The sequence below is a fragment of the Lipotes vexillifer genome, unplaced genomic scaffold (genome assembly GCF_000442215.2).
Source record: "Lipotes vexillifer unplaced genomic scaffold, Lipotes_vexillifer_v1.1 scaffold1004, whole genome shotgun sequence".
Taxonomy (NCBI): domain Eukaryota; kingdom Metazoa; phylum Chordata; class Mammalia; order Artiodactyla; family Lipotidae; genus Lipotes; species Lipotes vexillifer.
The window spans coordinates 388,351-411,591 of NW_006793064.1; the positions used below are offsets into that span (position 1 = coordinate 388,351).

General features: G+C 58.6%; 2 protein-coding genes across 3 annotated transcripts in view; both read left to right on the forward strand.

Moving 5' to 3' along the window:
- Positions 1–1,403: 1,403 nt before the first annotated feature.
- GNAT1 (G protein subunit alpha transducin 1) lies at positions 1,404–11,813 on the forward strand. 2 transcript variants are annotated; one of them, XM_007466225.1, is made up of 10 exons: positions 1,448–1,640; positions 2,850–2,892; positions 2,999–3,140; positions 3,247–3,404; positions 3,490–3,618; positions 3,877–4,006; positions 4,299–4,452; positions 4,568–4,762; positions 5,139–5,168; positions 11,804–11,813. In XM_007466225.1, the coding sequence occupies exons 1-8, from the start codon at positions 1,535–1,537 to the stop codon at positions 4,756–4,758; spliced, it is 1,053 nt and encodes a 350-aa protein (XP_007466287.1). In that variant the 5' UTR covers positions 1,448–1,534; the 3' UTR covers positions 4,759–4,762; positions 5,139–5,168; positions 11,804–11,813. The 2 variants fall into 2 exon arrangements, with proteins under 2 accessions (XP_007466286.1, XP_007466287.1); XM_007466224.1 differs by lacking the exon at positions 11,804–11,813 and having other exon boundaries at positions 1,404–1,640; positions 4,568–4,759; positions 5,139–6,419.
- A 312-nt stretch (positions 11,814–12,125) lies between these two features.
- Positions 12,126–23,241, forward strand: part of SLC38A3 (solute carrier family 38 member 3) — a 14,269-nt gene continuing 3,153 nt past the window's right edge. Inside the window, exons 1-11 of the mRNA XM_007466226.1 lie at positions 12,126–12,204; positions 19,746–19,900; positions 19,991–20,072; positions 20,246–20,361; positions 20,934–21,007; positions 21,089–21,181; positions 21,261–21,342; positions 22,444–22,526; positions 22,608–22,666; positions 22,830–22,994; positions 23,076–23,155. Coding sequence (XP_007466288.1) covers positions 19,800–19,900; positions 19,991–20,072; positions 20,246–20,361; positions 20,934–21,007; positions 21,089–21,181; positions 21,261–21,342; positions 22,444–22,526; positions 22,608–22,666; positions 22,830–22,994; positions 23,076–23,155 — 935 coding nt within the window. The 5' untranslated portion in view covers positions 12,126–12,204; positions 19,746–19,799. The remainder of the gene's footprint in view (positions 12,205–19,745; positions 19,901–19,990; positions 20,073–20,245; positions 20,362–20,933; positions 21,008–21,088; positions 21,182–21,260; positions 21,343–22,443; positions 22,527–22,607; positions 22,667–22,829; positions 22,995–23,075; positions 23,156–23,241) is intronic.

A 23,241-nucleotide genomic window follows, 5' to 3' on the forward strand; every position in this document is an offset into this window, starting at 1 on the left:
AGCCAGGTTTCTGGGAAGTTCAGCCAGGAGGGGGCCTTGAGAGCCCAGGGTTTGTGTCTTCTGATGGGAGATGGTAAATCTCCAGAGGCTGGAACTCAACATTACATGCTCAGTTGAACCACTTCCACTCAGCAGCACGTCCTGTCCCATCTAAACCCCCACAGAGACCTCTGACCCCTAAATTGAGGCAGGCGTGCCCTGGAGATACCCCTAGGCAGGTCCCAGATTACCGACAGGGGACAGAAGAAGAGTGAGGCTCATCTCCTCCCCTGGGAACACCAGACCTGCTTCAGGACTCAGTTTTCCCATCTGATAACAGGCCTGCAAAACATTCCCTGGAAGAGCCTGGCCACCTCCGCAGGTCAGAGTGTTGCACCATGGGTACACGTAGACACAGGTATGTGCAAGTGTGCACACATACAGGCAAACACATGCATAAATGTACACAGGCAAGTGCACACACATGCACATATACATGCACTTTTACATTCATGCACACACATGCACACATTAACCCAGTTTAGCACAATAAAGTACACATACAAACACATCTGCACATGAAGAGAAATGCACAAAAGCACATCCGTGCACATGCACACACGGTACACAAACAGGCAAGCATAGACACACACATGCATTCACAAAGGCATAAAAATGCATACATAAACACACAAGTATACATAGACAAACATGTCATGTCATTGCCTTGCTTGGTGCCAGTAAAGTATACATGCACACACCCAGTACATGCAGCAGACATGCACACCCACCCAAGTCCATTGGAATCATGGAGGCATGTAGAGGCCTTGACCAGGTCAGATCCAGACCTTGGTACAGGGCAAATGCAATGTCCACCTTTCCCTCTTGACTCCCTGCTGAGCATGGAACCCTGGTTCAGAGTCACCAGCCCTTCTCAACTACGTCCTGCTGTGCGACCCTCTGAGCCTCCACTTCCTTGTCAGTAAAATGATGTGGGTACTCATCCGCCAGGGCTGGTGTGAGCTAGGTAAGGAGCAATGCTAAGCCCAGTGCTGGGCAGGGGTCAGGTGCTCCTTGCATGCTTCTCCCTCTACTCCCTTCTGCCAGGCCTACCCCCCAATGCCCCCACCGTGGAACTTGAGGCCCTCTCCTCCCCTTTCTGAGCCTGGATCCTATGGAACATGTCTCCCTGCTCTGGAGCAGGGCTGGACTACCTCCAGGGTCTCTCCCAGAGGGTTTGGGGAGCAGCGTACAGGGGGTGCAGAGTCAGCAGTTGAGGGATTGGTGCCATGCCCGCCTGATTAGGGCGGCTGGGGGCTGAGCTGGATTCACCTGTCCTTGTCTCTGATTGGCTCTTGGGTACCAACAACCCCCAAATCCTACTAAGCAGCCCCAACAGGGCCTTCACAGGTCTGTGGACAGCCAGTTGATTGCCAGTTCTGAGGTCAGAAGTGTGTCTGGGGAGGCCAGAGGCTGGCCTGAGCCTGGCTCTGGGGATCCCCTGCATCCAGAAGAGCCAACTGACCACCCTGTTCCTTCACCTCCTGCCGGGACCATGGGGGCTGGGGCCAGCGCTGAGGAGAAGCACTCAAGGGAGCTGGAAAAGAAGCTGAAAGAAGATGCCGAGAAGGATGCTCGAACCGTGAAACTGCTGCTTCTGGGTAAGGGTGTGGGCTGCGGTGAGGCCACTGCTACTAGTCAGAGGCCCAGGGGCAGGCAGGTGGCCCTTCTGTGAAGTAGGTGTGACTTGGGAAACAGAATGAGCCTGCAACCTGGCAGGAAACAGAGTGGGAGCCCTGGCCAAGCAAGCCCTGGCCAAGCCTTGACAAGTGATGCCTTGGCTCTCTAAGGCTGGGTATCCCACAGAACCCCTCTTCAGAGGGCCCAGCCTCAGGCAACATCCCCTCCCAAGAAGTGTGTACCAATCTCACTTTTGTAGAGATGTGTGTACGAGGCCTAGTTTTGCCCTGGCTGTGCTCCCTCAAACACCAGCCTTTGGCTTGATGGGCCTGCTGGGCAGGGCTCAGAAACCAGGGGCCTCCTTGGGAGCCCCACAAGGCTGCTCCCTTGGGAAGGAGAAGGTCACAGTCCTCCTGAGAGTGGGCAGCCTCTAGGACCACCCAGATCCACAGACAATGACCCTCAGTTTCCAGAGCTTTATTGTTGACAGACCTGCAGAACAGTTAAAGGGGGTAGGGGGTACTAAGGCCCAGCAGGGAATAGGTAAAGCCATGTCCTTGGTCCCATGGGTAGTGAGGGGAGAGGGGGTTGATCTAGTACTCCAAGGCCACTTCCTCCCCCCAAGGGAAGAAGGAGCTGCTTTGAGAGGGCAGTGCAGGCTCTACCCAGGCTCTCCAGGGTCCAGCCAGACAGCTGGATGTGGGCAGAAGGACCAAGCCAGAGTACCCCAGGGAAGAGAGAGAGGCTAAGCCAGAAATCCCATTAACTGTGCCCAACACCCGCATGAGAACAGGCTCAGAGAGGCTGTTAGCTCTGTCCTCTCCCCCAGCAAAAGGTGCTAATTCCCTCTGAGCCTCTTGGAGACACTTCCTCCCACCACAGGTGAAAAGCAGGGGTTGACCTGGCTCAAATAATCCCATGCATGCAGTACCAGAATCTTCCACAAGGTGGAGCTCCAGGTTTCTTTATTTTTGTCCTCAGAATAATAAAACTGAAAATACCAGGGTCTTGAAGGCTCCTCAGCACAGTCGAGTTTGTCGATTCCCCTCGTCAGCCGCCTTCTGTCACTCCTGACGTTTACGTTTTGCCACCAGGGCATCATGACCTGACTTTGGGGGTTGGGGGCAAAACAGGTGTGATAGAGGCGGCAGTGCGGTCAGCGCGTCTCTGAGGTAGGGTTTCCATTCCAGGCGCTGGTGAGTCTGGGAAGAGTACCATTGTCAAGCAGATGAAGTGAGTGCCCCTGCCCTACCCGAGGCCCCTGGGGGTGGGCACACGCACGAGGTCTGTCCTTCCCCACCTACCCAAGAGGCGCTGACCCGGCTCCCCACGGCTGCAGGATCATCCACCAGGATGGGTACTCGCTGGAAGAGTGCCTCGAGTTCATTGCCATCATATATGGCAACACGCTACAGTCCATCTTGGCCATCGTGCGCGCCATGACCACGCTCAATATCCAGTATGGAGACTCTGCGTGCCAGGTGTGCCAAGAGACTAGCTGAACAGGGCTTCTGGAGACTCGAGGTGCGAGGCTGGGCCCAAGTCCATGGTCACCACCAACAACTCCCCTGCCCCCCACACACACAGGACGATGCCCGGAAACTGATGCACATGGCGGACACCATCGAGGAGGGCACGATGCCCAAGGAGATGTCAGACATCATCCAGCGGCTGTGGAAGGACTCGGGTATCCAGGCCTGTTTCGATCGCGCCTCGGAATACCAGCTCAATGACTCTGCTGGCTAGTGAGAGCACAGGCGGGGCGCGGGACGGGCGGGGCCCTGCCACGCCCCTCCACCCAACCCTACCCACACCCCGGATCTCCCGCAGCTACCTCTCGGACCTGGAGCGCCTGGTAACCCCGGGCTACGTGCCCACTGAACAGGACGTGCTGCGCTCGCGTGTCAAGACCACTGGTATCATTGAGACGCAGTTCTCCTTCAAGGACCTCAATTTCCGGTACGACCCCGCGCCCTAGCTCTCGCTGTCCGGGGGCTTGCCCGCAAGTTCACTGCCTGAGGCCCTGTCTGATCCCAGAGGCCCCATCCCTTCGAGAGACCCTGCCCCTTCTCGGACAACCTGCCCGCAGAAATGCCCGGCCCCTCCGGATGCCATCCCCATCTGGGTGCCTCCCAGCCAGCATTAGGAAACCAGGGGATGCCTGTGGGCACGTCCAGGGGACTCGATGCGCCGGCTCAGGTTCCCACGGCCCCGCAGGATGTTCGATGTGGGCGGGCAGCGCTCAGAACGCAAGAAGTGGATCCACTGCTTCGAGGGTGTGACCTGCATCATCTTCATTGCGGCGCTCAGCGCCTACGACATGGTGCTTGTGGAGGACGACGAAGTGGTGAGTGCTCAGCAGGGCCTGAGCGTTTGAGCGGGGAGGAGGGGAGCGGAAAGCAGAGACAGCGCTGCGGGCGCGGGGAGCATCTGAGAGAGGACATTCGACCCAGAGCGGTCTGAAGGAGGAGATGAGGCAGCCTGCTGCCCTGCTCAGCGGGGCGAAGGGGGAGACAGTCTTGGAGCTGTCTGGGCAGGGAGGCCCCGGAGCCCAGAGAGTAGGGGTCTGCCCGCCGGCCGCAGCCAGGTGGGGGCGGCGGCCGCAGTCCCCGGTGCCCGACAGCCTCTGCCCTCCTCAGAACCGCATGCACGAGAGCCTGCACCTATTCAACAGTATCTGCAACCACCGCTACTTCGCCACCACGTCCATCGTGCTCTTCCTCAACAAGAAGGACGTCTTCTCGGAGAAGATTAAAAAGGCGCACCTCAGCATCTGCTTTCCGGACTACAATGGTGAGAACCTCGGCCCGCCGCCAGGCGGCGTCGCAAACCCACGATCTCGGCCCGCGCTCCTCCCGCCGCAGGGAGGATTTGCTACCGGGAGTGAGAGCTCCCCCTTCCCTGCCAGGGCCCAACACATATGAGGACGCGGGCAATTACATCAAGGTGCAATTCCTCGAGCTCAACATGAGACGCGACGTGAAGGAGATCTATTCCCACATGACGTGCGCCACCGACACACAGAACGTCAAGTTTGTCTTCGACGCTGTCACCGACATTATCATCAAGGAGAACCTCAAAGACTGCGGCCTCTTCTGAGGTGGCTCCACGCGCGCAGGCCGGGATGCTCCCCTGTCGTGCCTCTTGGTCTCAATACCCCAAGCCCCATCCCCTGCTCCCCATCCCACCTCTCGACTGCAGGCCCCTCCCCAGCTCTCAGGATCCAATCCACTGCCTGCCCTCTGGGCCCCAACTTCCAGACCCTATTGCTTCCAGGCCCCACCCTGACTCCTCAGGCTCCACCCCATGGCCACAGGCCCCTCCCCTGGCTCACAAGCCCCACCCACTCACGCTCTTTTGACCCCGCCCCAACCCCCCAGGTGTCACTGCTTCCAAGCCCACCTCCACCTGTCTCTCAGTCTAAACCCAATTATTTGGGCGCTTAGGAATGTTGACTCTGTTCCTTTTTCTCTTCACAGGTGCCTGAACTCATGTGTTCCTGAGACCCTGTAGCCCTTGCCGCCTTGTAGCCCCAATCCGCATGACCCCTACCAGCCCCCCAGGACTCCTGGGCCCCAGCCTGTGGCCCCACCAGCCACAGATTCAAAACCCTAAGCCCTGCTAACCTTGAGGGACTTACCCTCCCCCATGGCTCCCAGGATTCCCAGGTCTCCCAGAGTCCGGTGCCCCCAGCCACCCCAGCACTGCCCTTCACGGCCTGGCTGCACTGGCCTCCAGGACCCACCACAGCCAGCCCCAGCTAGGAGCAAGCAGTACTTGGGGCAGCTACAGCTCACGGTGACTCAGCAGTACCCCACTGACCAATCTCCTGCTGCTCTCCTGCCCCAGGAGGCCCGTGATTCACCTGGTGGGTCTGGGTTCAGCAAACAGCCCTCCCTCCCAGAGTTTCATGAAGGGCAGGGGGGCAGGAAGGGAACCCTCCTCCAAGCAGGCCTGCTGCTTACCATCAGCCCCTTCTAGCCTTACCACCTCCATGTGACAAGTCTGACACCCATCTGCCCAGTGGCCAGTGACTGCCCCACCCAGCAGGTTTAGGGGTCCAAAGTCCAAGCCAGCTCTGGCCTGTGAAACTCATACATAGACAAATTAGTGAGTGGGGGCAAGCCTGGGAGCTCCTGGTGCCAGGAAGAAACTCAAGCTGGACCCTTCCCCACATATCCTAACCCCTTCCCCCACAGGCTCTGTCCCCTCCGTGCTTGGACACTGTATTCATGTCCTACTCACTTACACACCCACAGTACTCCAGGCCAGTCTGTTGAGGGAGGGTGCTGTTGACACCAGCTGTGGCCAATGGCTGAACTGTCCTAAGGGGTGGCTGGGAGCAGAGTCCGGCTCCCATCGATCAGCCCCAGGAAGGGGATTTGGGACAGGAAGGAGGCCCAGATTGTGCCCAGGGGGTCTGCCTCAGGTAGGGTCATAAGCAAACCCAGGTGACCCTCTTGTCCCTGCCAGCAGCTTCTCTCATCCTTCCCATTCAGGGCCCATTCCCTGGTGGGAAAAACTGAGGTCCATGCCTGAACCATCAGTGACAAAGGCATCCATGTCCCTACACCCCTGCTCCCTACTTCCTCATCAAGCACCAAGTCCTCGCTGATGCCCGTGGGCTGGGGCCTGTGCTGTAGTCGAGGGCAAGGAGCATCCGTCTAACAAGGCCAGGGCATAATTTGCACTCCCTTCATAATTTGCCAGGGCATAATTTGCTAGATACACAGACTCAGCAATAAATCTTTGCATCAGGCCCCAGCTGTCCTTTCTTGGGGGGAAGGGGAGAGTGTTAATGATCATGAGTCATACAAATTTATTAAGTGCCCAGTGCTGGGCTGGACGTGAATGGGAAGGTGGTCCCTTCCAGGGAGAAGCACCTGACCTAACATGGCAGGGGGCACTCTTGGGGGCATGGGATCAATTTGGGGTCTTGATAGGGGTTGAGAGGGGGAAAGGAGACGTGGGAAATGTTCACAAGGACGATGTTGGATCAAGAGGGGGTTGTGAGGTGGAAGCTTGTTCTGGCAGGGACTGTAGTGTGTATAAGGCCCAGGAACATGGGCTGGTGGACCACAGGAGTTCAGTGGAACAGGAGCAGGGAAGGGGAGATGGGGTGGAGAGACTGGGCAGGTGCCAAACGCCAGCCTAAGGGCCTGTGCTTCCTCCAGAAGATGATGAGTCCAGGAAGCCCTTGAAGCTAGAACATAATTGCAGGGCTGGGATTAGGGTGAGGCAAATGAGGCACCCACCTCAGGTGTTACGATTTAAGGTGATGCCAAAAAAATCAGTAATCAAGATAAATATTAATGCAATATTTTCAAAAATCAAAATTACTGCCAAAAAATCCATAATGAACAGAATATCAAAATTTTAAATAAAGACAAGATCCAAGAGAGCCCTGCAGAGCCATATTAGACCCTGAAGCAAAAGGAAAAATGTCCACTCCTATATACGTTTTTATGTATTTTTAAAGGTTAATTTTTTTTTTACAGAACATTAAAGTAGTTGATAAAACATCGAACAAATTGTAAGTAGGTATATTAAAACCCACAATACTACTTTAAGATTAAATATTTTATTTATACCTAAAACAGAATTTATACTTTTATTTTCTTGGCTTTAATGGAAATAAAATCATCAATGATATTTTCCAAATCTGTTTCTGGAAAAAGTAATCATTAAAATTTTTCATAAAAACATGTATATAGGGGCACATATTTTTCCTGGGGGCTGGGCATGGAGGGGGAGAGGAGTGGGGCTGGGAGGGTCCATGAGGAAGAGACTTATGTCATTACCCCGTGGAGCCAGGATCTGCAAGGAGTGGGACTCACTGACAAGGGTCTGGATCTGTGCAGTGACCAAGTGCGTGTGATGCCCCCACCAAGCTGGGACTGCACAGGAGTGTTGAGGGGACTGAGTTTTCTGGACCTGTGGCCACTTGGGGGAGAGGTCCGGGAGTCAGACAGACACTTGGGGCTGGGCGGAAGGCAGCATGTGGGCAGCATCCTCAATGTCTGGGTGGAAGTGGCACTGTGAGCCTGTGCGGGGCTAGAAGGGGAGAGTGAGGGTGCCCAGGCCTGAGCATGGGGTGGAGGGGAGGGACGCTGGATGGGTTAGAAAGCCCAGGACACATGGGCAGCCACAATGGTGTTGCTTAGAGTCCTGAGGGGGGGATGAGGCTCAGGCCAGTGGTTCAGGACCTCACTGGGTGGTTTTGGGCCTGGCTGAGCTGGGCTGCTCATCCCTGCTAAGGACCCTCTGCCCAAACAATTTACTGGAGTGAGGTGGGGCAGGGGAGAGTGATGGCGGGATTTATGGGGAGGGGCAAGGCAGAAGACAGAAGGCTTTGAGAAGCTGGCTGTGGCAGGCTTGAGACAGAGGAAGCTGCGGGAGAGGTGGGTTAATGGGATCTTCCGCATGGCCACCTTGTCTTGGAAGGAAGGTAATGAGCTCCCCAGCCTTCCTAGGCAAGGGACAGAGAGGAGGCCAAACACCATGCAGGGGCTGGACCCCACGTTCCAGGTTCTGACCCTAGGGACTGGGATTCTGAACCAATATTCTTGGATCCCATGGACTGAGGACACTGCCTGGCCTCAAGCTGCCCTGTTCATGGCCAGCAAGTATGGGGGTGGGGGGTCGAGTCTCCTGGCCTGAAGCCTCCTCAGCCCCGCTTACCACACCTGTGTAATTGCACCCTAACGAGCAGGATCAATGGGTCCCTAATGCCTGATTCACAGTCCAGGGCCAAGGATCAGAGGGAGCTGGCCCAGAGTTGGCACAGTGACCACACTGTGGTCTTGTAGGCAGGGGGCATTTACTGTGGGCACCTCCAGCCTCCACCATCCCTGCCTGACCTCAACCTCAAGATGCCCCTGGGGGCCTTCCCAGCCTTCGACTCTGGCTCTGGCGGTACTAACCTGGCCCAGCCACGGAACAGAGATTAGACAGGCCTGGCGAACCGTTAATGCTGCTGACGTCAGGGCCCGGTCGGGTGGCTACTGGGTGGGGGCTTGGGCCCTCCCCACGGGCAGTAGCACGGCCCATGTGACCTGGGCACATTAAGCCGCTTCAGTGGCCAGAGAAGCTAGGTGCCAGAGCTCAGGGGAGAGAGGGGGGCCCTCCGGGACTGTGGAGGCAGGCTCCAGCCTAGAGGTCACCAGCTCTGTAGACTCAGGCCAGGGGAGAACCAGACAGGTGGGTTTGCCTATGGATGCCCTCTATACTTCCACAACCCCACACCCCTGCTAGTGCCCAGAGAGGAGCCTCCCAGACACCAAGATGGGCAGAGTGTATTCAGGAGCTATGGGTGTGGGTCCTCAAGCCAAGGGTATGGAGGTGAGAACCACCCTCTCCTGTGAGGTCTTGAAAGCCCCAACATGACTCCAGGCCAAGGGTCCCGCCCCTGCACACAGCCCTCCGCCTATCAGTGCCAATCCCACATGCACTCAAGGTTCCCTGTGGCCAAGCTGTTCCTTCCATCCACAGTACCCTCTCTTCCCCACCCTGGCATGTGCCTTTCTTCCCCTTGGCAGAGCCAAGCCCACGGATTGCTTCTCCATCAGGCTTTTCCTGATCCGCACACTCTAACCTGGCAGGAGCTTTCCTGTCTAGAGGGCCCACACAGAGCGCTTGGAGACACTGAGCCTGGGGCTGTGTGGTGGGGCGGCAAGAGCAGCTGCCGTCAGGGTAGGATGAGCTGTGGCTCTTCCAGGGGCTCAGGCACGGTTCTCAAGAGGCGATCTTTCATTTGCGTGTTGAGGGACAAGTGAGAGTTTGCCAAGGAGGTGGGACAGGATGGGGAACCAGGAGGGCAGAGGCACAGGGAGGTGAAACCTGGCATGTTCTTGGAACAGCCGGGCAGTGGGGGAGGTGAAGAGGCCAGCTGGGAAGAGGAGCAGGTTGGGAGGATGTCAGGCAGGCCAGCTGGGTGTGAGGCAGGTGCCTGCAGGGCGTCCGAGGAATCAGTGGATACAGATGCTAGGCTCTGAGGAGGACTGGGTTGGAGGTGAAGATGGGGCCTCACTGTAAAAGAGGGTCTTGGGACACTGTGTAGATGGTGTGCCAGGGGAGGTGCTGGTGTGGTGAGAGGGGGCTGCCTAGCTGGAGGCTAAAGAGGGAGGAACAGAGCAAAGGGATGCCAGGACCCTGGAAGGAGGGTCTGAGTGATCCTGGGTTCCTAAGTTCTGTCTCATATCTCTGACAGTTTCTTGGACCTGTGTCTCAGATTCTGGAGGTGGGGAAGTGGAGGTAGGGGACTGGGCCGAAGGTTGAGATAAAGCTCCCCACCTTCCACTCCAGGTGGCTGCCCCCAGCACAGCAGCTGCATGGATAGACATTTCCTCCAGCCTCTGGGAGAAGGTGCCTGGTACCTCTCAGAGCCCCATAATGGCTGCCAACTGTCCAGCCACCTCAGGCTGGGCTGGGAGATTTGGCAGGTGGTGGGAAAGGCCTCTGAGCTGTGTTTGCCCTGGCTGGGGCCCGGGCCTAGCATCAACAATCAGGCGGCCCCTCCCCCAGCCTGGCCACAACTGGCCTGGCCCAGGGACCCCACCTCACACCACCCTCAGGGCTCCCACAGCAGCCCAGCCCAGTTGGTCCCTGCTCCCTCCAGTCTGGGTTGAGGACCCCAACACCCACATGCTGGGTGACCTTGAAGCCAGGCCTGGCTCCTCAGGAACTGCCAATAGGAGCACCCAGCCCTTTGCAAATGGCTTCTGTGAGCATCCAGGATGTCTGGAGTTGGGAGGTGGAGGGCAGACCTGAGACCCTGGTCAACACCTCTCCTATCTGACTCTGTCCCACAGGCAGTCCTCAAGCCCCTTCAAAGGGTGAGAGTCTTAGGGTCTCTCATGACCAAAGTAAGATGTGATCTGGGATTACACCAGCCCCAGATCAAGGGGTAGAGCCAGTCCCTTCCTATTTTTCAGCCATCAGCAGGGAGGGAGCTTAGATGGTTTGAGGTTTTCAAGGATTGCCACCATCCCAATGCCTTTCTCTTTAGTCCTCCCATCCCCTGGTACTCCCAGCCAAAGCTGAGTCCCCTTGGCTCACAGCTTCCCCTTAACCCACTGCCTTCAGGCCAGGGGAAAAGCCAGAGCCATTTCCTTGTGACGCAGAGGGAAACTGAGGTACGCTAGGGCTTGGCTGCGGGGGTGCTGTGAGTCGGGCGGAAGAGAATCCTGGAGTCCTGACTCCCAGCCCAGGACAGGGAAGGGGTGAGGCCTGTCCTCTGAGGGCATTCTCCCCAATACCAGGGAGGGGGGCAGACATGACACAGAGACATCCAGCTTGACTAGGAACAGCAGAGGCCATGGATTAATCGGATCAGAGCCAGTGGCTGAGAAGCAAGGGACACAGCTGTTCTGCAAACACCGCCCCCCAGCTCACCCCCAAGGTCAAGGCCTCCCCCAGCTCCCTGCTGGTTGCTCCTGGGCTGGTGGGCCTTAACACCCACCACACACCTCTGAGCACTAAGGCCTTGGGTGGGAAGCAGGCAGGGGTGGGATAAGAGCCCTCAGCCAGGAATGGGGTCACCCTAAAACCCCTTTCCCTGAGGCACCAAGTCCCAGGCCCCACTTCCCATGGGCAGACACAGCTGTCTCCTACTCTTTATTTTTGTTTTTGTTTTTGTTTTTGCGGTACGCGGGCCTCTCACTGTTGTGGCCTCTCCCGTTGCGGAGCACAGGCTCCGGACACGCAGGCTCAGCGGCCATGGCTCACGGGCCCAGCCTCTCCACGGCATGTGGGATCTTCCCGGGCCGGGGCACGAACCCGTGTCCCCTGCATTGGCAGGCGGACTCTCAACCACTGCGCCACCAGGGAAGCCCCTCTCCTACTCTTTAGAAATAAGGAAATGGGGGCATGGCCAGGGAGATCCAGACAAGGCTAGGCGTGAGCCAAGCCTCCAAGACTTGCTTCCCGCACCCCCTGCCCGCCCCCGCCCCGTCCTCACTGCCGCTACCCTTGTCTACTCTCAGTCTCTTCTGAGTATCTGGGGTGAAGACAGAATTGATGCAGGGAGCCCCTGTCCTCACCCTATCCCACCTCTGCTTGGGAAGGGTGAGGCAGGCAGAAAAGACATCTTTTGCCTAAGTGATGTGAAAGTCCCCCATTCAAGGCATCCTTCGCTGAGGTTAAGCATGGCCCTGTTCCCATTCCTCTTAGCTGAGGAGCCCCTTCTGGCTTGAGGGAAGTGAGGGCAGAGCATTTCAGGGGTTAGGGGGCGCTCAGAGACCTCATAGAGAATCTGCTTTGGACTAAAGCATTCCCCCAACAAGATTCAACTGAGCCCCTCCCGGAGCAGCTGCTCTCCTAAGGCTCCTTAGCGCTCGGGCTGCCCCTTTGCTCCAGGCCAGTGGAGGGCCCCCGCCTCTCCGCAGACCTGCCCCTCCTCCTGCGGGCCGCGGGGGATTGGCGGGCCAGGGGCGGGCCGGGGGCGGGGCCGAGCGCCCTTCATCCCCTGCCGCTGCGCTCAGCCGGGAGCAGAGCTGACAGCACCGGCCCGAGCGGAGCACCGCGCGTCCTCACCCGCGAGGCCAGGTACTGCTGGGGGCGCCGACCTCCAGTCCAGGGGCACCGAGCGGGCGGAGCCCTACTGTCCACTTTCGCGTCCGGAGCTGGGCTCTGGGCAGGTCCCCTCGCCCGCCCTGCCTCCGGGCAGGCGCCCCAGCCTCCTGGGAGCCAAAGCCCCGAGCGCTCCAGGCGCAGGTCTGGGGACCCGCCAGCTCCCAGCTTGAGCTAGTGTCCTGGGAGGAGCACCTCGTGGTCTTGGGGCCTCTCGCAGGGCCGGGCGGGATAGCAGGAGGTCGGCGGCACCCAGGGCTGGGGTCACAGGACGCCTTGTTGGGGGCTAGGGTGGCACGCGATGGGTTTCCCGAGGCACGGTCCAAGGGGGCGAGCTCGAGAGGGCCCGGAGGGGGGCCTAAGAGGGCCGGGGAGCAGGCCCTGGAGCGCTGCCCCGACGGCCGCCTGACAAGCAAATCGGCCCGCTGGCACGCCGGGCGTCAGGGTATATTTATCCCGCTGCGTTAGGCAGGGGCTTGAGGGCAGATCGGGCCAGGCTGCCTGAGGGGCCGCGTGGCACATGTTGGTCCCAGAGCCCGTGCCATTTGCAGCCAGGCCAGCGGGCACGGCGGGCACAGGGCGAGCGTGGCTCCCTGGATTGAGGGCGGGGCTCGGTCTGAGCTCCTAGAGCTGACAGTGCGTTCAGGGGCGGAGGGAAAGGACCGGGACTAGGTTTGCAGGAGCCCGCCCCCACCCGCTTGGCCCCTTCGATTGGCCACAGCGAGTGCGTGCGTTTGTTTACACCCGGAGAGGGGGAGGCCAGGGGCGGGGCCTGTGGGAATCCATCCTCTCCCCCCACAGTGACCTGACCCCTGAGCCCAGGTGTAGGCTTTGGATCAGGTCTGAGGGGGACTAAGTCAAAGGTCCTCGCACCGTGGGGGCCACCTCGACCCAGGCCCATCCTTCTTTCAGCCTGCCAGTCCTGTCCTTCCTTCCATGACTGCCTTCAGCCACTGTGCTGGCCCTGAAAGGGGCCCTTCCTCTTTAGTACACAGTCTGGCATGGGGGCTCACTTCCTTCTGGAAAGGAAGCAAATGCCTCAGAGGTTCTCAGTCTGGAGCATAGCAAGCTGGAGAGATCCAAGGACAGGTCCATTTTGACAGGGGGAGGTTCTGCACAAACATGGAAGGCTTCCTGCAGGAAGCACCAAAGGTGGGAAAAATCAGGGGTGGACGAGGCCAGGCCTAGCACATCCCTAAGAGGGCTGGAATGCTGGGATCAGTAATGAGAATCTCGGACTCCTTGAGGTTGAGGGCTGGGGGCTGTGTCTCTGGGGAGGGTGGGGGTGTACATCTCAGAACTTTGTTCTGCCTGGGCCCATAGAGCCACCGTCCTCACTGACTTCCCAAGCCACCCTTTGTTCTGTACTGGTTCTTTGGGCCCATGTCACAAACATCCCCCCCATCCAGGCTCCAGGTGGCAAGATCATGAGAGCTGGTTGCTCCTGTCCTAGTGCCTGCTGCCCTAGCAAGTAGCCTTGGAGCCCTGGAAAAATGGAGAAACTGAGGTGCAACAAGACAAGCTGGGTGGTTCATGGTCTCTGGGTGGGGGCAGGGAAGGTTTTTGAGCCGAACTGAGTGCACCCTATAAGTCTGGCTGGGCAGGGTGCAGGCACTCAGTCTGAGGGGGAAAATGTTTTGGGGGAGTGGTTGGCTACAAGAGAGGTACAGTTTTGGCATCTGTGTGCACAGAAAACTGGGGCGGGATGTGCAGTCTATACCATAATAGGATAGGGGCACTGCAGGAGGATGTTCCAGTGCAGACATGGCTGGGGAGCCAGGCACCACTTGGAGCAGGTGAAATGGGGTGGAGGCTTGCCAAAGACCTTGAACCCATTCCATTCATTTAATATTTACTGAGTACCTACTGTGTGCCTGTGCACAATCAATCTGGTGGATGGAGGACTGGACTTTGGATAAGACAGATGCGTGGTGGGGGCGCTCTAGAGGACCAGGCAGGGCTTCTGGGGGCCGAAGGGAAGGACCAGCTGCTGGGCAGGAGGGGCTTTCCGGCCAGCGGCCTGGGGTGGCTTGGATTTGAATTTCCGCTCTGCGGGCCACGTCCTGTACACAGCCTCTCAGCCAGCACGTCTGCACACGTGCATGGCTGCTGAGGATGGGGGTCACTTCAACTGACTGTCCTCTCCATATACCTTTCCTGTCGTGTGGGTAGACAAGCCATGGGTGCTAGACTAGGGGGCTCTGAGCTTTCCAGCTGGGCCTGGCCTGTGGCCCCAGTGGGCTCAGTTCTACCCTCTGGATGTCTGCACCTGGCTAATGGGAGCATAACCTGCCCTTGTAGGAAACTGGAAATGCTGTGGCATCCCTGCAGTGCCCACTGGGCCTGCTGCTCCCTCACCTGGGCCTCCGACTCCCTCCACTTCTTGCGCCTTCTGGGATGCTCTGTCTTGTCTTGCTGTCTCTCTGTCTCTTTCTCTATCTGGCTATCTCTAAATGGTTGGCCATCTCTGTCGATCTGTCTCTCACTTATCTGGTTGTCTGTCTCCCTGTCTGAATGTCTATCCACCCATCTCTCTGTGTATTCTTCTCTATTTGTGTCCCTCTAGATCCGTCTGCATTTCTTTATCTCCCCGTGCCTGTCTCTTGGTCTGGATCAGTATGCATGGACACAGATATCATGTGTGTGTGTTTTCTCTCCCTGTCTCTCTCTTCCCTCCCTCTGACTCTCTCTGCTTCTTCCTTACATTGGATGGCGCCTCTCCTCTGGGCTGACCTTGCCTTCTGCCCTCCCATCGGGGTCTCCAGTGAGTCCTGAGCTGCCCCAGGCCCCTGCTCCAGCTTTCTTTGGGGCCAGAAGTCCGGCTGTCCAAATATTTGGCCGCCTCCAGGGGATTCCGAGTCAGCAGGGAGGAGGATGGGCTGGCTGGCTCGGGGTCTCCCCTGCCCCTGGGTGGGGGGGGCCCACAGGCACGTGATGTCCTGTCCTTTGCCTCAGCTGAGCCTCAGGCTGCACGTCCTTCTCAGCAGGCTGGCAGTTGGGGGGAGGGGGCTGCTGCTGGCTCTGGCCCAGTCTTGAGGCAAGAGGTTCCGACTGCAGCTTCCACTGGGGGCAATCTGAGCAAGGAGTGTCCGGGGGTGGGCAGAAGGGGAGGCCTAGGTGTCTGGGGATAGGCCCAATGCTAAGCGTCTGTTAGGTTTAGAAAATGTACCCTGTCACAGGAAAGTCCATCTTCCGGCCCCAGCTGGGGCCCTCAGATCCTCCTAGATACTTCCGGATACCCGGAACACAGAAGCACTGGGCCAGAGAGCTAGGGGATGAGGGGCTGGTGTGGCCAACACATCAGTGCTCTGCACTATTTGCCTTCCCCTCCTGCATGCTACCCCCTCAGTACCAGCCGTATGTTGGCCACACCCTAGCCACTTACTCGGTGTTATTGGCAATGGGGGAGTACTGGATGGAAGACTGGATCTGCTGAGGTCAAAATCCGGAGTTGTGGGTCTGGTGGAGGGGCAAGGGGTTTGTTTTAGTATCCTCCCGCGTTCCGAACACCCGCCCACACACCCTGTCCCTAGACCCCTGACCTCAGCAATCAGCTCCACACCAATCTCTGTGGCTCTGCCTTGAGAACATACAATCCAGATGTGTCTGTTGAATCCAGTTTCCCTGTTAACTGATAGCTTGTCCGAGGAGGGTGTTATCCTTCTGAAACCTGGAGAAGCAGGTGGGCAAAGGGGCTCTAGGGAGGGACACCTTCTCTCAGCTAATGAGGGGAGTGGTAAGTAAGGACCGGTGAACTAGAACTGGGGGCAGCCCTCATCCGTGGGCCCCCAGGGATGACCACAGTGGACCCTTACGCCAGGCCAGCCGCCTCTCACCTGAGAGCTGAGCTGAGGTGAGGGCTGCCCAGGCACAAGGAGCCTGGGGGCCATGGCAGCAAGCTCTGTGGTGTCTGTGCCTCCACCAGCACATGTGGCTGCAGGACCGAGGGAAGAAGGGCAGTGTGACTGTCTCCCTGTAGTTAGCCTGCTACTGCAGACCCACTCGCGTCCCTGCACACTGGGGAGGAAAGCCGGGCTCAGAGTCCTGGCGGCTCCAAGGCCCTGGATGTGGGGACAGAGAGGTGAGCTTCCCATAGCAGCTGACACAAGCAGTGGCCCCACGGTGGCCTGGATTCCTGGATCTCAGAATCTTTAATTAGCCAAACTCGACGCCTGTCGAGGAGGTGTGCCTGATGAATTCTCACCCTGTGATGTTTGCGTGGGCGGGCATTACCTGCTATGCTATCCCCATGGCTTCTGCACACACACACCCCTTATCTCTCCACAGAGCAAACAGGCCCCAGGGCAGTGGCCTGGACCATCGATTTACTGCCTGAACCTATGCTACACCCATGACAGATGCCATTCTGATGATCTGCTCAAGGTCGCAGTGATCTCCCCACCCAAGAGCCTGACCCCTCTCTGGGAGCCTGTGGTCTGCTCTGGGGGCGAAGTCCTCAGGGAGGCTTCTCACTCTGTCCCCAACTTTGGTCAAACCTCACAGAACCCCCAGAAGACAGGAAGACACTGAGGTCCTGAGTGGGGAATACTTTGTCCATGGTCACATGGTGAGGCAGGGCCAGGTCAGGCCTCAGACCCAGAGTGTCCACTCTGGGCTTTTCCCACAGTGGGTCAGAATCTGCTGGCAGCTTTCCTCAGGCAGGGGCTATCCCCTGAGTCTACTCCGATACCTGATGCAAAGGAGCCTGGCAGGCAGCAGGCCTGAGAGACAGGAACTGTCAAAAATGGGCTGCCGGGCTTCCCTGGTGGCGCAGTGGTTGAGAGTCCGCCTGCCGATGCAGGGGACACGGGTTTGTGCCGCGGTCCGGGAAGATCCCACATGCCGCGGAGCGGCTGGGCCCGTGAGCCATGGCCGCTGAGCCTGCGCGTCCGGAGCCTGTGCTCCACAGTGGGAGAGGCCACAACAGTGAGAGGCCCGCGTACCGCAAAAAAAAAAAAAAATGGGCTGCCAGCCTCAGGAAATGCCTGGAGGTCCACATGTCAGGCCAGTCCTAATCTCTACCCTGGCCCCCCAGCCCTTAGCCTTGCCCTAACTGAAGTACAGATTCCTTGACCTCAACTTCAAGGCCCTTTCAGGCTTGTCTATAGCCACGGAACCTTCATTCTATCCTCACAGCCTGCCTTATACCATACCTCAGGGCCTTTGCCCATGCTGTGCACTCTGCTTGAGATACTCTTTCTTGTTTCCACATCCTGGGGGCTCCTGCTGGAATTTCAGAACTGGCTCCCTCACCTCCTCCTCCAGGAAGCCTTCCTTGATGCCCCTCTCTCTTCTTTTTTGAGTCCCAGCACTATGTGGCTTGGTTAAACACCACACTATGTGCTGGGGTTCCCCTGCAGGAGCCATAGGGTGGGGGATGTCTGTGGGGGTTTTGTCCCTTCCAGACTGGAAGCCACTTGAGGAGGGGTATTCCATGTCCTCTCTGGGATCTCAGGCCAGCCTGAGACCCAGCAGTGACTGGTCGTGAGTAATAAGCAGGACCTGAAGGTCTAGGCCCAGGTCCTGCTTGAGGGGATGGGGAGCCTGGAGCCAGGGCCTCAGGCACTTTGGCCATGACCATGCCATGGGCTGTGGTCTCCCTGGAGGCATTGCCTGGCTACTAGGGAAGAATATTAAGCCAGAGAAGAGTGCTTTGTCCAGGCTGCTGACTCAGCACACTCTGAGGGCCTGTCCAAGCCTGCCCCAGGCGGAAGGCCAGGCAAGGGCAACCCTAGCTGAGAGCCAGGGGGCACTCTGGAGTGACTCTGGAGACCAGGTGCTGGTATCCTTGGAGGGGTGCTGTTGGTGAGGCTCAGGGCAGGGGCATGAAGAAGACAGGCTTACCTTAGGGACTCTGGTCCAGGGGAAGAGGGCGTTAGAAGAGACGCTCAAATTGTCATGATCCTATGTGGACAGGCTGGAGGAGAGAAGGGTTCAGATGCCAGCATCAGAGGAAGGAGAGGTAGGTTGAGGGGTCCAAGGGTGCCAGGTATGGGGTACTCAGGACTGAGGTACCTAGGATCTGAACTCTGGCTTGGGGCTGCCTGGGGCCATTGCAGGGAGGTCCTCTGGTCAGTTCTGTGGGGCTGCTGCCTCCAAAACACCAGGGCCTGTGGCCTGAGGCCCGAGTCCTGAGCCTAGCCTCCCCTACCCACCCTAGCCCTGAATGCTGAGTTTGAGACCCCTGGTGCTTCAGCTTCAGGAGCAGACCTGAGACCCTCAGGATCTGGAGTGGGGATGGGGGATTTGGGGCAGGATTCAGGGTTCCCAAGCGGAGGGGGTGCCATGACATCAAGACTAGCCTCTGGCTGACCTGCCTGGCAGTGCTGCCCCCTCCCTGGTCTCCACTCTGGCCTGAGATCTCCTGCTGGCCTATCTGGCCTTCAGGATGTCCTTATAGATCCTAGGGACACTATGCCCATGTACCTTCTGGGCATGGGGTAGGTGGCTCCCAGCGCCAGTGACGGGAGAGGGGCTAGTGAGTTGTCTGGGCAGCGGGCAGAGTTGGGCCTGGGGAGGAGGGGAGCTGATCCCTTTGGGGTCCAGCAGAGTTATGCCCTGAGCACAGGGAAGGGAAGACTGATCCAGTGGTCCAGGCCCGTCTACAGCTGGCCAAGGCTCTGAGTTCCTGACCTGGGGCTCCAGGAAGTGGGGAGTCTCCTCAAAGGGTGGGCACCTAAGGGTGGGGGGTTCCCCAGCAGGGGAGGAGAGGCTTGAAAGAGAACATGGCCCTGAGGCCAGAGCTGTGCGGAGGGTGAGGCCTGTGTGGCCCAAAGAACGGGGCCTCAGGGCACCCATTTCCTGGAAGGCCCCTAAGGGCCCTTTGCAGCCAAGCGGGCAGGGTCCAGGTGTCCAGCCACCCAGCACCGCCTTAGGCCTCCTGGCTCCGGGGGGGTAGCCTCTGCGCCTGCCGTTCCCAGCGCCAGCTCTCAGCCCACAGAGGGACCTTTGTTCTGGCTGCCAGCAAAGCCCGCCGGGTGGCTGGGAACAGGGCCCACAGCCCTCGCCCTCTCCCGAGGCCTCCAGCCGTCGGGCAGCGCCATTCTAGGTTGGCTAGGAGGCCCCTGGCACACAGGGCACAGGAAACTGTCTCCCAGTATTAATATCAGGGAGGGGCAATCAGTCCAGGACCCATCCCCAGGGTGGGGTCTGGTGGCCTGGGACTCAGCCTCCTGAGGTCCTGACACCACTGGGCTCTGAACTTAGGTCATCCAACTGAGCTTTACTTCACAGATGGTGAAACTGAGGCCCCAGGGGCTTGCCTCGGTCGGTATGTATATGTGGCAGGGGAGTGCTAGGTACTGGCTTAGGTGTCGCCTCAGAATGTCCTGGAGAACTCAGGTATCCGAGCTCTGACCCTCAATGGCAGGTTCCAGGGTGGCAGCAGGCAGAGCTGCATGAACATGTATGTCCTCAGTGAACTTCTGGGAGGTGTGCTAGAGCTGCACACTTCCTGTGGGAGTCTGGGCTGTGAGCCCAAGGAGTGGGGATAACCAGGGGGACTGCCTGCTCTTTAGACTTCTGACTGCGTCATTGTGAGAGCCAGTGTTCCTGGTGGTGGTCCCTGAGCCATGGAGGCACCTCTGCAGACGGAGATGGTAGAGTTGGTACCCAACGGCAAACACTTGGAGGGGCTACTCCCTGTCGCCACCCCCACGGCTGGCAACCAGAGGTGAGCGAGGGACTCATTCATGGCTTAGGGCAGGGCAGGGTGCAGGGCAAGGGGCTGGAGCTGAGCTGCCTGGCTGGTCTGTGCCTGCAGGGTCGAGGGCCCTGGACGGAGCTGTGTTGAGGGTGAAGGCTTCCTACCAAAAAGTCCCAGCAAGGAGCCACACTTCACCGATGTGAGCGGGGGTGGCCGTCAGGGGCTCGGGGGCACCCCTGGGAGCTTGAGGGCACTAATGAGGTGCTATGGGGCAGCGATGGGAGGCCAAGGGACGGTGCGAGGGAATGGTGATTTACCCTCCACAACTTGCTAACTCATCCCACCCCTCCCGTCTCACTCTGGTGCCTGCAGTTCGAGGGGAAGACATCATTCGGGATGTCAGTGTTCAACCTCAGTAACGCCATCATGGGCAGTGGCATCCTGGGGCTCGCCTACGCCATGGCCAATACGGGCATCATCCTTTTCCTGTGAGTGCCCTCAGCAAACCTTCTAAAGATAGGAGCCCTAAACAGGCCACCAATCCTGACCTCCCAGGACCTGCCAGTTTCCTGTCGCAAGACCCAGGCTACAGTGGGTGGGCACTTACACTCAACCCAAACCACAGCTGAAAAAAACAGCCGTGGCCAGACAAATATACCTCATTTCCCAGTAAACCCGCTGAGATGACAACACGGGGCCAGCCTAACAGGACTGAGTCTGTCCTACCACATTTACACATGAAGGATAAACCCCATGGCCAGGCCTTCTGTGGGTACACGTGTCCTTACCTCAGAGCTCTGCCCTGCAGCCTAAATGGAAAACATGTTTCTTCCAAGATCTCAAGGGGAGGTGGTGCTCAGAGGGTCCCTTCTGGGTCATGGCCACCCTGGGTCAGCCCAGGTGATGTCCACCACCCTTGGGGCCTGCCGAGTTTGCATCCACACATGTTGGGGGTCCAGACACCTGGGTCACAGACCCTGCACACCCAGGCCTCCCGGAGCTCATTGCCCCCTGACTGCCAGAGGAGCCCCAGTGACCTCTTTTCGTCCACCTTCCCCAGGTTCCTGTTGACGGCCGTCGCCTTGCTCTCCAGCTACTCCATCCACCTGCTACTCAAGTCCTCAGGGATCGTGGGTGAGCCCCAAACCTGGCCTGTAGCAGGGAGGGGTGGGCTGGGGAGAGCACTCCTGACTGTCCTGATTCCTGTCCCCACAGGCATCCGTGCCTATGAGCAGTTGGGCTACCGTGCCTTTGGGACCCCAGGAAAGCTGGCGGCAGCCCTGGCCATTGCACTGCAGAACATCGGAGGTGAGGCTGATGGGCAGGTGATGGACGGTGGACAGGCTGAAGGCTGGCTGGTTTGGCTGACCTGCCTCTCTCCCCCCAGCCATGTCCAGCTACCTGTACATCATCAAGTCCGAGCTGCCCCTTGTCATACAGACCTTCCTGAACCTGGAGGAGCGGACCTCGTGAGCCCCAGGGTGGGGCGGGGCTGGGTGAGGGTGGGAGGCCCTAGTCTAACCCTCTATGTCCACCACTAGCAGAGCCCAGGCTGGGCTAGTGGGAGAGACAAGACAGGGTGGAGGTGGGGCACAGAGAGCTGCCGGCAGAGCTACCATTCAGTGCACACTTGTTTATGAAGCACCCTAGGGAAGACTCCCAGGAGGGCCATGTGGGGCAGGGGGTAGTCTGAGGCTGAGGAAGCCGGCCCGCCTAGCCGTGGAACCAGCCTGTGAGCACAGAGCACCTGAGAACCTCAGGCTTAGCTCTAAGCTCCTGCTATTCCTGACCGTGGCTTGGGTGTTAGCCTCCCCACCACCTCGCCCCAACCAAGAAATTAAGCCTACAGTGTCCCAGTTGCCTATCATCAGTTTAGCCAGTTCTCATGGCATAAGCATGTTCTGTGGGTAGGAGCAGAGAAGATAGCCAGGCCCTGCCCTTGACAATACAGCCCCAGCAAGCAGAAAGGCTGCATGGCTGCAAGCAGCTCTGGGAGGAAGGAAACAGCCAGGATTCTGCCGCCAGGCCCTGGGGGCCTTTCCCAAGGAGTTGGCCTTTGGGTTTGCCCTTGAAGGAGGGTCTCATTCCTCATCCCTTTAGCTCCCTGTGTCCACTGTCCATTGAGGGTGTGGGGCAGGATGATGCATGATGCAGATGCTGGGGGGAACCACAAGGAGCTCAGGTGGTTGGCAAGTCCCTGAGACCCCCATGGAAAATGCCTCACCCCCCAGACCCAGGTCCTTTCATCCCACCCACCCCCACGGGCCCCTTGGGGCCACTCCATGGGGAGGATGGACCCAGACCTGTGTGTCCTAGGAAAAACAACCACAGTGACTATAATTGTAATGGTTACCAAGCAGGAGCTGAGTGTATTAGTCCTCACCTTGTCCAGGAGAGTGTTGGGAGTGGGCCCATTTTGCAGACGGGGAAAGGGAGGCTCAGAGCTGTGGACAAGTATTCTTCAGAGGTCACTCAGTGGCACCACGGGTAACCCCGGCTGGGGGTCAGGCGGCCCCACCACCCGAGGCTGAGTGGACTCTAATATCGGCTCCCCACTCCCATCCCTGCAGGGACTGGTACATGAATGGAAACTACCTGGTGATCCTGGTCTCTGTCATCGTCATTCTGCCTCTGGCACTGATGCGGCAGCTTGGTGAGTGTGGCAGGGCCAGGGCCTTAGAGGGATGCATGGGAGGGGACCTTTGGTCTCACCTCCCCCTCCCCAACTTTACAGGCTACCTAGGCTACTCCAGTGGCTTCTCTCTCAGCTGCATGGTGTTCTTCCTAATTGCAGTGAGTTACCCTCCACCCTGGTCGAGGGAGGGGGGCAGGTCTTTCTGGGAAGCCTGGGTCAGAATGCAGCTGCTCCAGTCCTGATCTAGGTGTGGCTTCACAGTGACTTCCCGGGCAGCCTAGCCTGGCCCTGATACCCTCCTCCTTCCCTGCCCCCACCTAGGTCATCTACAAAAAGTTCCACGTGCCCTGCCCGCTGTCCCCCAGTTTAGCCAACGTGACAGGCAACTTCAGCCTGGTGGAGGTCATCAGGGAAGAGGCAGGGCTGCGGGCCGAGGCGGAGGCCGCAGCCTTCTGCACCCCGAGCTACTTCACCCTCAACACACAGGTTGCAACAGACCAGGGAGGGGGCGGTGGGCCTGGGGAGAGTGTCAGGGGCTGTCCTGACACAGGATCCCTGTTTTGCCAGACGGCATACACGATCCCCATCATGGCTTTCGCCTTTGTCTGCCACCCTGAGGTGCTGCCCATCTACACAGAGCTCAAGGAGTAGGTATCCGTGGCTGGGAGAGGGCGAGGGGGCTGCCTTGAGTTGGTCAGGGGAGAATGGATGTGGTCCTAAAGGGAGGAAAGAG

Excerpts from the sequence above, each read along its gene's own strand:
- GNAT1 (XM_007466224.1), top strand. The coding sequence starts at position 1,535 with ATGGGGGCTGGGGCCAGCGCTGAGGAGAAGCACTCAAGGGAGCTGGAA. Across the intron at positions 3,405-3,489 it reads CTCAATGACTCTGCTGGCTA|CTACCTCTCGGACCTGGAGC; the intron begins GTGAGAGCACAG and ends GATCTCCCGCAG. Across the intron at positions 3,619-3,876 it reads TTCAAGGACCTCAATTTCCG|GATGTTCGATGTGGGCGGGC; the intron begins GTACGACCCCGC and ends ACGGCCCCGCAG.